General features: G+C 48.7%; 4 protein-coding genes across 5 annotated transcripts; 1 reads left to right on the top strand and 3 right to left on the bottom strand.

The window, feature by feature from the left end:
- Positions 1 to 163: 163 nt before the first annotated feature.
- Positions 164 to 1,002, bottom strand: LOC26515572 (acyl-coenzyme A thioesterase 13). Its single transcript, XM_014910258.3, has 2 exons — positions 869 to 1,002; positions 164 to 651 (listed from the first exon to the last, which is right to left on the bottom strand). Exons 1-2 carry the CDS (start codon positions 956 to 958, stop codon positions 304 to 306), a joined length of 438 nt encoding a protein of 145 aa, XP_014765744.1. The 5' UTR covers positions 959 to 1,002; the 3' UTR covers positions 164 to 303.
- Positions 919 to 3,833, top strand: LOC6493121. Of its 2 annotated transcripts, none has more exons than XM_001957052.4 (3): positions 919 to 1,052; positions 1,206 to 3,085; positions 3,139 to 3,833. In XM_001957052.4, exons 1-3 carry the CDS (start codon positions 1,001 to 1,003, stop codon positions 3,295 to 3,297), a joined length of 2,091 nt encoding a protein of 696 aa, XP_001957088.1. In that variant the 5' UTR covers positions 919 to 1,000; the 3' UTR covers positions 3,298 to 3,833. The 2 variants fall into 2 exon arrangements, with proteins under 2 accessions (XP_001957088.1, XP_032310575.1); XM_032454684.2 differs by lacking the exon at positions 919 to 1,052 and adding an exon at positions 1,082 to 1,154.
- Positions 3,286 to 4,626, bottom strand: LOC6506869 (enkurin). Its single transcript, XM_001957053.4, has 2 exons — positions 4,301 to 4,626; positions 3,286 to 4,224 (listed from the first exon to the last, which is right to left on the bottom strand). Exons 1-2 carry the CDS (start codon positions 4,404 to 4,406, stop codon positions 3,404 to 3,406), a joined length of 927 nt encoding a protein of 308 aa, XP_001957089.1. The 5' UTR covers positions 4,407 to 4,626; the 3' UTR covers positions 3,286 to 3,403.
- LOC6506868 (protein daughter of sevenless) lies at positions 4,620 to 10,154 on the bottom strand. The gene is made up of 7 exons (XM_001957054.4): positions 9,985 to 10,154; positions 7,659 to 7,986; positions 6,857 to 7,599; positions 6,683 to 6,794; positions 6,371 to 6,611; positions 5,714 to 6,314; positions 4,620 to 5,654 (listed from the first exon to the last, which is right to left on the bottom strand). Exons 1-7 carry the CDS (start codon positions 10,048 to 10,050, stop codon positions 5,157 to 5,159), a joined length of 2,589 nt encoding a protein of 862 aa, XP_001957090.1. The 5' UTR covers positions 10,051 to 10,154; the 3' UTR covers positions 4,620 to 5,156.
- Between the last annotated feature and the right edge of the window lie 17 nt (positions 10,155 to 10,171).

Genomic DNA, 10,171 nt, shown 5'->3' with positions numbered 1-10,171 from the left:
TCGCCGTATACGTACTAACAGGAATTTGATAGATAACATATGGACGCATATAAGGGGGTAATCTAGTAACGATTTTTAAAATTAGCGGTTTAAATTTAAGCTTTAAGTATCGCTTACTTTATGGATCACATGCCGAATATTGGGAAGGTGATGAGAGATAAAATCTCGAAGATGTGATCTCAATGATTTTTTATTAATTTCACTTATTGATTTTTCTTTATTTGAATTTCAAAAAATTGTATTTGAAATACAAAAATCTAATTAATTTCGGGAGAAATGACCAGTAATTAGACTAGTAAGGTCTCATTCCTTGGCAAAGTTAATATACTTGGTTTGACCACCTTTGGCGAGTATTTTTCCATCTGCCTTAAGCCTCAAAACGCAATCCAAATAGGCCATTGTCTTTCCTGCTCGAATGGTGGTAGCCTCGATCTCCACCAGATCTCCCACCCTTGCGGGAGCCATGTAGCTAACATTTAGGTTGGCTGTAACTCCAGGATGGGCCCCCTTGGACATTAATGCGTAAGTGGTGATGTTATCCACAATTGAAGCTGTCAGACCTCCATGGAGAGTGCCCCCAAGATTCAAGTGCTCCGGGCCAACTGTGAACTCTCCAACAACTCGTCCATCACCGCCGGCAGTGATTTTGATCTGAAAACAAAAACCAATTATGAAATATTGTAGTTTTTCAGATTTTAAATGGTTTAGAAAAATTGACGAAGTCCTAGGCAAGTGATGGTAGTTTTGAAACTGCGCTCACTTATCGATAGTTATGTTACATAATATCGAATATATGTTTTATCGAACGTATGGTTTGCAAAACAACGGCGCGTCTTCTTATTTTATTAATTGTTTTTAATAACTTTACCATTTTCATAATCCTGTCAAATCCTTTAGAATTGCCAGCGAATTCGGCAAGACTTTTTACAAGCTCCGTGCCTGCTTTTTTGGCCGCCATTTCTCTGCAAGATTACAGATTTCCCGAACTGTACTCCACGAAATGACGAAATGTTCTGAAAACGCTTCAGGCGATGGCCAAGATTTCAAGAAACGTAAGTGTTTAGGTCATACTGGTATATAAGTATATATACTTGTAAATAAGAAGTACATACCTCCACGTGTTGTTAGTTTTTCGGTTTTGTTTTGCTCGCCTTGTACGCGTTATCATTAAAAGATTTCTTGCGCTAACTTTTTACTATTTTCAGATGAGACCCTCAAGTTCCAGTGCCTTGCCAAGGGAGAGGTTGTACAGGACTGCGTGTCGGATTTTGTTGCCAGCCAACGGTGTGAAGGTTTCATAGCCCTGTCGGGTTCCAAGATGGATGTGGTCACTTTGGAGATGACGTCCCAAGCCCAGCCTCTCAATCCCTTTCCCTACACACCTTCATACATCGAATTGTCGGCCTCGGAGCCCCGGCCTCTGGATGCCCTAGCCGAGAAGGTGGATCTGGAGAAGGTGTACACCGACTGTCAGATCCTAGATGCCCAAGAGCTGGCCTTGGAAACGGTCTATACGGCGGTTTGCTCCGCGACTGTTCCATCATCCCTTTTGAAGGCTGTGAAAAAAGCGCCGCGTCTACTGCCCACTGGTAACTATCTCCTGGCGGTCCTCAACACTCATGGATCGCTAACGCTGCTGACCAAGTCGGTGGAATGCACACTATGGAGTCGCTTCGAAAGTCTCAACGTGCCCCTCACTCTAAGGGACAATCTCCTGCCGAGTGTCGAGGCAGATGGGATAAGTACTTTCGGCCAATACAAAGCCATGATGGACCAGGCATGGATCACAATGTTTGCTTGGCTTGGCGAGGAATCGGAGGGGGTGGAGAACCATTCCTTGGTTCTGGGAACTGCCAATGGAGGCCTGTGGATCCTCAAGCTCTCTGCCGATGCCCAGACACTAGAAGATCACATTTATCTCGAAACCAAACTGGATCGTATTTGCTTTCTGCATACTTTCGATAATCTGCTGCTTGTAGCCGATGTCATGGGAAGGGTGCATCTGTACCGCTTCACCGAATGGTCCAATGGCGGACTGACCCTGGTCCGAAGTCTGTGGGAGAGGGCGGATCGCATGGGTCTGCAAGTGGGTACGATTTCTCGAAGCTTGGAGGGGAACTGCTATTACATAACCTGCTGCAAGGCAGCGCATTTGCTGACCTGGTGCCTTCAAGGAGAGGACTGCTTGGAAGCACGTCTGCATGTCGGCGGAATAAAGATCACGGCGTTGTGCAGCCTAGACTACCAGAGTTATGTGGTGGGAACGGCAAGTCAGGAACTGAAACTCATTCAAGTAACCCACCAGGGTAGCCAGATCCACATTAAGATGCAGCCGGTGACCGTGGAAGACATGAGTGACTTCCAGGTGGTGGGACTCGCCACTAGCAGGAACAAGAATCTGCTGACCCTGCTCCTCTACCCCGTTAAGGAGTACATAAATGCGAAAAAAACTGAAAAGAATATTGTGTACGTTCAAGTGGGCCAACTCCATGAGCATGATGTCCTAGCTCGGCTCACCGATAGCCTAAATTCCGACAAACCCATCAATGTCTGCCTGGACTACCTTGCCGAACTTCGCATCAAGATATTTTCCCAGAAGGACTTACAGGGATACTCGAATTTTAGTCCGTTGGATGCCTTTAATTTCGCGGAGCCGGCCACGGAAGCCCAGCTGCATCAACTGCAACTGAAATACCATGTCCTGACGACGGTAGGCGAACTGCAAATGGCCCACCTGCACCTTTCCACGCTCATCAAAAAGACGCAGGACGAAACCCAACTGCTTCTGGCAATGCTGGCCACCACGCACATAAGACTTCGACTCCAGTATCTGGGTTCCCTCGACAATCTGTCAGGATTTCAGGAGCAAGCTGCGAACTGCATGCTGGCGGAGGCCCAGCGCCTATGTAATGGCCTCCAAAAAGATTTGACGGGAGAGGAGCATCCTCTCAAGGATACCACAAGACACTTTCTGCATCAAATAGAGAATCACTTTCAAGAGCTACGCAAAAAGTTTGCCAAGATCAGTGTAACAAATCCTGTAGAGGAGCAGACAGCTCTGTGGTGTTCCATTTCTTATGTGGAGGTGAGAACTTATTTTCCAGAATTCTAGCACTTTCTTAATTTGTTCTTCCCTAGATTGAGCCCAGCTTGGAGAATCGCTACTGCAGCCTGTGCAGTCGGCAGGTCCTGATGCAGATCCAGGACCTGCAGCAGCTGTTCGACCCCAACCTGACCCCCCAGCTGGTGTGTCCTTTCTGCCACGGGAGCTTCACCCAGGAACTGTTAACTGCATAAACGTAAAATTTATTTTCAACCTTAAACCAAGACATATTTTTGGATCAAAGAATATTGGTTATAGTCCCCCAAGGGGAGAGAGAAAGAAAAAGATAATGAGGTGCAGCTAATACTCGGAAACATAAATAATGGGCGTAGTCTCGATCAAGAGGATGTCCTGCTCCACCTGTCGCAGATCGTGCTCCAGCTTGCTCTTGCGCTGCCGCTTGGCAATATTATCAATCAACAGCGACATGGACTGATACTGCTTGGTCATCTCCGTCAAACTCATCCGTAGTCCTTCCAGGATCTCGTTGCGCTCAGTCAGTTCCATCACCCGCATGCCAGGCATTTCTGGTGGACCGGCTCCGGCGGTGGCACCTGCAGCCCTGGTGAATCCCTTGATGCCGCGACAGAGTTCCAGAAGACGCTGCTGCTCCTTGGCACACACCGCATTCATTTCGGCCAGCAACTTTTTGGTTTTCTTGAGATAGACCGGCACCTTGCCGAAATCCTTTCGACAAATAAACTGCGGCACCAAGCCCGAGTTCATGAGATTCTGCCGGGTACCAACCGGAGTGTCTACTATACGAGGTGGCGGTGGACAAGGAATCGTCTGAGCCGCACATTCCCGGTTGCGTTTAATGAAATTCGCCGTCATGCCCTTCTTGGTGCAACTGCCAGGACGTGGCAGCGGCGGCATGCCCGGCACCTTGGGACACACATGATCCCGTTCGCGCCGCCACTTGACGCCCTGGTTTTTGCGCAGATAGGCGCACGGCGGATCGATGGGAGTGTGGGCACAGCCCATGGTTCGGTGGAGGGACTTCTTGGCCTCGGTGAGGACGCGGGTGCCATCTTTCTGCACGATGCACGAGAGTTTCTTGTCCTCGATGTCGAGGCGGTCGCGGATGCTCTTGGCATACTTGGCTGCCTTTTCCACGACAGCTAGGAAATAGAATTTTCAAAACTATTAGTTCCATATTCATGAAGAAGAAAGTATAGGAGTAGAAACGCGGCTTACGATGTCTAAAAACATAAAAGGACTCCTTGGGCCCGGAAGCCTTTACGAAATCCTGCTCGCACTCCAGGATATTCTCATCGTGGTGGGTAATATAGACCAGCGACATGGCTAATGCAAAATGTAAGGTTGAAAAATCAGAGAACTCGAAAGCGTGCTAGTTGACAGACTATTGGTTGAATGAGTTGTGTTCTATTGATTCCCGTTGCCAGGAACTTCCAGGCTGGCTGGGATTGTTGAGCCTCGAAAACACACGTTGCCATAGCCGAAGTTCTGGAACTTTTCAAAAAGGAATCGTGGTGGGGTGGATTGCCCCCAGGTGTTGGTATTAATGTGTAAATATATATTTTTAAAGCACAAAGTCAAGCAACAGCTTGTGTCGCACACTTGTGTTACGTTTATAGGTTGTATATAATTTGTTATAATATAAAATTCGTGTATACATATAAATATTTAGCTTGCGCACATAAAATAATTGATTTGCGTTGTAAATTAGCACTAAGATCGTTTGTCATGGAAGCTTAACAATACAAGTGTCATGGTTACCCACGGAGCCTAACAATAAGAGTGGAAGTGTTGGAAGCACGATTACAGTACGAATTCGGATGACACGGGTTCAGATTCGCATTCGACATACAGATTAGACATACAGATACAGATTAAAATCAGCACCACTAGACGGGAAGCTGGTGCGAGCCTAAGAACTAGATATGTGGGTGGAATTTGCACTGATTTCTACCAAGTGCGGGGAATAAAAGGGTGATCAGCTGTGGGCACTGATGAAGGCACTACACGATTTTGGATCCGCAACGTGGTCCTGGGTTATTGCACGTTGTCATGTCAGGGGAAGATGTGTGGGCTACTCCTTGCTCTCCTTATTCCGCTCCTCCCGTATCCGTTTAAATGCCTCCGTCTTGACAAAGTCCACGGAGTTGTACACCACGCTGCTGGGCACTGGCGCCCGTGTGGAGGCAGCATCTATGGCACCCAGCCGCATTCCTCCCTGGGCACTGCCGCCCTGGGAATACAAGTTACCCACACTCATGCTCGAACGATTCAGCATGGGGGGCTTGTTGGTAACGTCCAGATCGAAGTACTGCAGCTTGTGCTCTGCCTGCGGTGGTGGCTGCTGCTTGGGAGCCACTGCTGCGGAACTTATCATGGCAGCCGCCGCCGAGGCTGTCCGCTGATGCTGCACCGAGATGCTGCCGGGACTGTTGGGGTGCTGGCTGCGATACGGCTGGTGGCGCGGCAGGGTGCGGGTCTCATGTAAGTAGGCGGCTGCTTCATGGACATCCGTTTCGTGGGGAAAGACCATTGTAGCACGCCGGGGCGACATGGTGGCCGAAGTACCCGTCTGGAAAGTAAGAATGTAACTATGAGTCACTATGATCAGAAATTCAATGATTCACTTACCTTGTAGGCATTTGGCTTGCACTTCCGGTCTACACTGGGCGGTCCAACCGGCTGCTGCAGCTGGGCAGCGCCCAGCTTGGTGGTCAGATGCTCCACCACTCCCACCGGGGGCTTGGCCGGACACTCCTCCGGCGGCTTATCCTCCACGCTCGGAGGAACGCCAGTCGAGTTCTTCGGCTTCAACTTGCGGTTGACAGGCGGACAGTCCATGTGCTCCATGAAATCGTATCGAAAAACGTTCCCCTCCATCTTCGTGGGAGCTGCATTCGTGTAGCAGTGGGGGCGGGGCAGCGTCCGAGCACTGGTGGGGGAGGAAGCAGCATGAGCTCCACCCACCTGGCCAGGGTTTGCGGTTGCCAAAGGAGCCACACCAGCCCCGGCTGCCATGAGATTCGGTGTGGAGGCGGCAATGGGATTGGTGTTGTGCGGACTGGTGACCGGCCGCTCGCTCAGGAGCTGGTTCATGTTGTAGTAGGGCAGCTGGTGAGAGCGTGGAATGTCGTAGCTCTCCTCGATGAAGGCGGAGTTGGCATTTCGAGCGGCCACGATGGCCGGGGAAGTGTTTTCCGTGTCCGACAACTGCGGCAGATCGCGGGATATTCTTAAAAAGAAAGTAAGTGTTTAGTTGGAATCAGTATGCTCTCAAACTACACCCACTTTTCGTTCTCCTTGAAGTCCAGTATGAGATTATTCTTGTTCTTGAGCACTTTGGCCAGCTTATCTAGCGTCCGGTGGTCGGCTACATCTGCCAGAGACGCGGCTCCTGCCTGCTTGGAGTTCTTTTCGGTTGGCTGAACTACAGCGCCCCCCTCCTCGGGCATTTTGGAGAAACGCTGCGAGTAGGTCAGCACAAAGGACTCGTTTTCGATGGAACTATCAGAGGGTCGAGTGCTGCGATCTGTAATTTAGAAAAATAAGATCAGTACACGGAACTATCTATAGTTTTCTTTGAAGAAATGGTCTACCTACCCACATTCTCGCGCAGGGGCAGTGGATGAGCCCACTCGTCGTCGTCGGTGAACACACTCTCGGAGTCCGAGTCAGAGCGCTGCTTGCTGGCATTGACATTGGCCAGTTGTTGCTGCAAACAGAAAAGAAATCTTTGAGAATGGGGAACGCCAACTAAAAGGGTCCGGGACGTACCAAACTCAAGTTGGTGTTGGTTATCTTGGGAGAACAGGACTGATCGTTGGTCAGATTCAGACCAATGTTGTTATGACTCCTCGGCGTATCGTAGAACTTCGGATCGAGGTTGTTCAAGGGGGTGTTTGGTATGCCTAACTCCACCGGGTTTCCGCTGCCAGGCAGAAACCTGGGGCTTCCCGAGAAGCACTCGCTGATGGGTATGTACGGCCCGGAGGCGGTGCTGAGAGCGGGCGACGCCTGCACGCTGCTGTGCTGTTGGGCGGCAGCCTCCGCCAGAGTTTGCTGGGTGAGGACCAGGTGCTCCGGGAGCTTCCGCACTACTCCATTGCAACTGACTGCCAGTCGGGCTGCCTGCTGTTGTTGCTCCGTGCTCATCTCAGCTGCCCGTGCTTGGATTAGAGCACTGTAGTTCAAATAGAGAGCAGTGGCTGGCGACGGCGGCGGTTGCTGCTGGGCCGCCGACAGGAGCTCCTGCTGGTCGAAGTTGGCATCGCACAGCATGGTCTCGCGGTTGCTGTACTCCGTATTGACGTACACCGAGTCCGAGTTATTGTTTCCTTGGTTCGAGGGCAGCGGCTGCTGGTCGATAACCGCCGGTCGCCGCATCTGGGCAGCTCCTCCGCCTCCAGTAGCAGCTCCGGCCGTCGTTCCAGCTGAGGAGTGAAGCGAAGTGGTGGTTGTGTTCTGGGTGGAGTTGCTCAGTCCCCCACTAGAGCTGGTGTGCTGTGTGCGGTTTTCATCTGGGAAGGTGGATACTAAATTATAACATTTGTAGAAGATGGGTTTCTGGACCACTCACCACCTGCTCCCACTGCTCCAAGGGGCAGCTCGTTGGACTGCTTGGTGTCGTGCAGGTGGCACACCTGGCAGATGCAGTTGACCCAGTCACGCATGTCCGCCTCCGTCTCGGCCGCCAGGTAGTAGGTGCGCTTGGGCGTCTTGATGTCGAACATGTACTGGAACTTCTGCTTGCGGTTCTCCAGCCGCAGGCCGCAGTCCACCTGCTCGCACTGATCCAGATCGATGACGCCCTTCAGCTTGCGGCAGTGTGGGTCGGTGTAGTATTCGAGGCAGAACTGCTCCGGTATCTCGCCCTGCTTCAGCGTGAACCATCGGCGTCGCCAGCGCTGAAAGGTTGGAAAAGTAAAGAATATGAGTCTGAGTTACACAGCTGGTGAAGCCCTAAAATACAAGTTTTATGCAAATATTGTCAGTAGACTGTAGTCGGACAGATAGTTGGGGAGATAAAGATTTTTAAGAATTTGATTCAACTCATTATGAATCATTACGATGGCTAATCTTAGTTTGAAACTATAAACTTTATTTTTACATTTTACAAACAAAGCAGTAGCTGATAAGCCTGGGACTTTTATTGTTCTATCATGGAGGCGGGATACAGCTAGTAAGTCTAGTTGATAGCTAGACTATAGCTCCAAGAACTTCTGGGAACACCTCTTTGGGAGAACAATATTGCGGCTAAAGTTGGACTGTGGATATCAAGAGGGTGCAGTCCATTAACGCCCCGAGTGATCAGCTGAAAGACTGACTGACTATATGCAGATATATGTACATATGGGTATCACTGGCATACTATCATCCACGGGTGGTGAGTAAGCGGATGATGAAGCCAGCGCCGCAGTGGGCAGCGACGCGGGCAGTGGATTTGTGCTTTTCCGCGAATCATACGTAGCATTGACATTTTCTTGGGTACTTGGGTAATGGGTACCATGTACTCGGGTGGGAGCTTGCATTGGCACACCCATGTTACCCCTAAGTGATTGCCAAACATTGGACTCTTTATATGGATATGGATCTGGGCTGTACAATTTCACGCTTAATTGAATTGTAAACAATAAACATACTGCCCCCCGAGGCGTACCTGATGGTGGAAGCAAAATAATTAATAATTTTGATTTATTCTGTTTTGAAAACTAATCACAGATTTCTACAGTTTTTAGTTTACAAATAAAAGTTTTTGTTTATAATTCGGATTATTCCATTCTGAAAACTAATTCCGATCCAAACATAAACAAACAAGTACAGTGGAGCCGTAAATAAAGTTTGACGCACGGGGTTTTGGGGGTTCTTGGAACTGTTGGTTCCGTTATAAGTGGTTTCGAATACACACACACAGATACACACATTGACACACACAGACAGCCCCCCTATAGAAATAATAACAATAAAAGCAACAACAAGAAGCGGACAAGACAAGTGCGTCATTGTTTTTGTCTCCCGTTGCTACACTTAGAAAAAAAAGGCTTACAATTTTACTAATTAATTCTATATTAAATTATTAATTGACAAAACATTTTACATCATTTTCTTAATAGTTATATATAATCCTACACTTTTTCTCTCAGTGTACATCATAAATTCTCTTTGTGCATATGCTCTTTATAACTCACGGCGGGGGGAGGGGAAATAAATTTGATTAAGGGCAACAGTTGGCGGTAATTTAATACACGAGCCTCCTCCGGCTCCCTCGAGTAAACAGTAAACATTAAACGGAAAATTAATTAAGCGTAAATTTAGACCAGCGCCAAAGCGTACAAAAACAACAGAAACACGTTCCCACGCCATAAGCAAACATAAACATACACACACACACGCACACTCATGCAGGGGAGAGAGAGAGGAAGAGAGATAGGGAAGCCATCGTAAATCCATTCACATTCGCAATTATCGAAGACCCGCTCGTTGCGGTTTCAGCTTGTTTGCATTCCAATCAACGGTCGGATTCCCCTTTTCCGCCGATTAATTATGAATTAAATATGGCAAACATATAGTCACGGCAAACACACGCACACAGCCACACGCACTCCTCACACACACAGCCGCAGGGTAATTGTAAAAAAATGCCACTTCCATTATCCATCGTTTTTTTTTTTTGGTCCGTGACTCAGGCCAAGCCCCAAATTCGTTAGAGTCAGCTTTATTAAAGGTTTTCAGATTGGGGGACACTGGACACTAGGTAGGCTTTTTCAGTAGTGTAGCCCACGACCACAGGAATTTCCTGCCCGAGAAGTACACAGCTTGGCTAAGAAATTGTTTATCTCAGGCTCTTATCCGTGTTTTCATTTTCGAGATTTCAGGGCTGGGGCTTCCCGGAAAATTGAACTTACAGCACGCCAAATGCGCTTTGTGGGTGGCGATTTAATCAGCCAGCCTTCGTAGAAAGTGCGATCCATTTTTTCAGGCGGATTCAGGGAAATTACTTTGATTTATTTCTATCCGCGCACACAATCTGCGTTTAGGGCGACCGTTCGCTGGTCTGTGGAAAACGCCCTACAGTGTGACCGTGAAACGAAA

Source organism: Drosophila ananassae, chromosome 2R (assembly GCF_017639315.1).
Source record: "Drosophila ananassae strain 14024-0371.13 chromosome 2R, ASM1763931v2, whole genome shotgun sequence".
Taxonomy (NCBI): Eukaryota; Metazoa; Arthropoda; class Insecta; order Diptera; family Drosophilidae; genus Drosophila; species Drosophila ananassae.
This window is presented reverse-complemented; position numbering and strand designations above follow the sequence as displayed.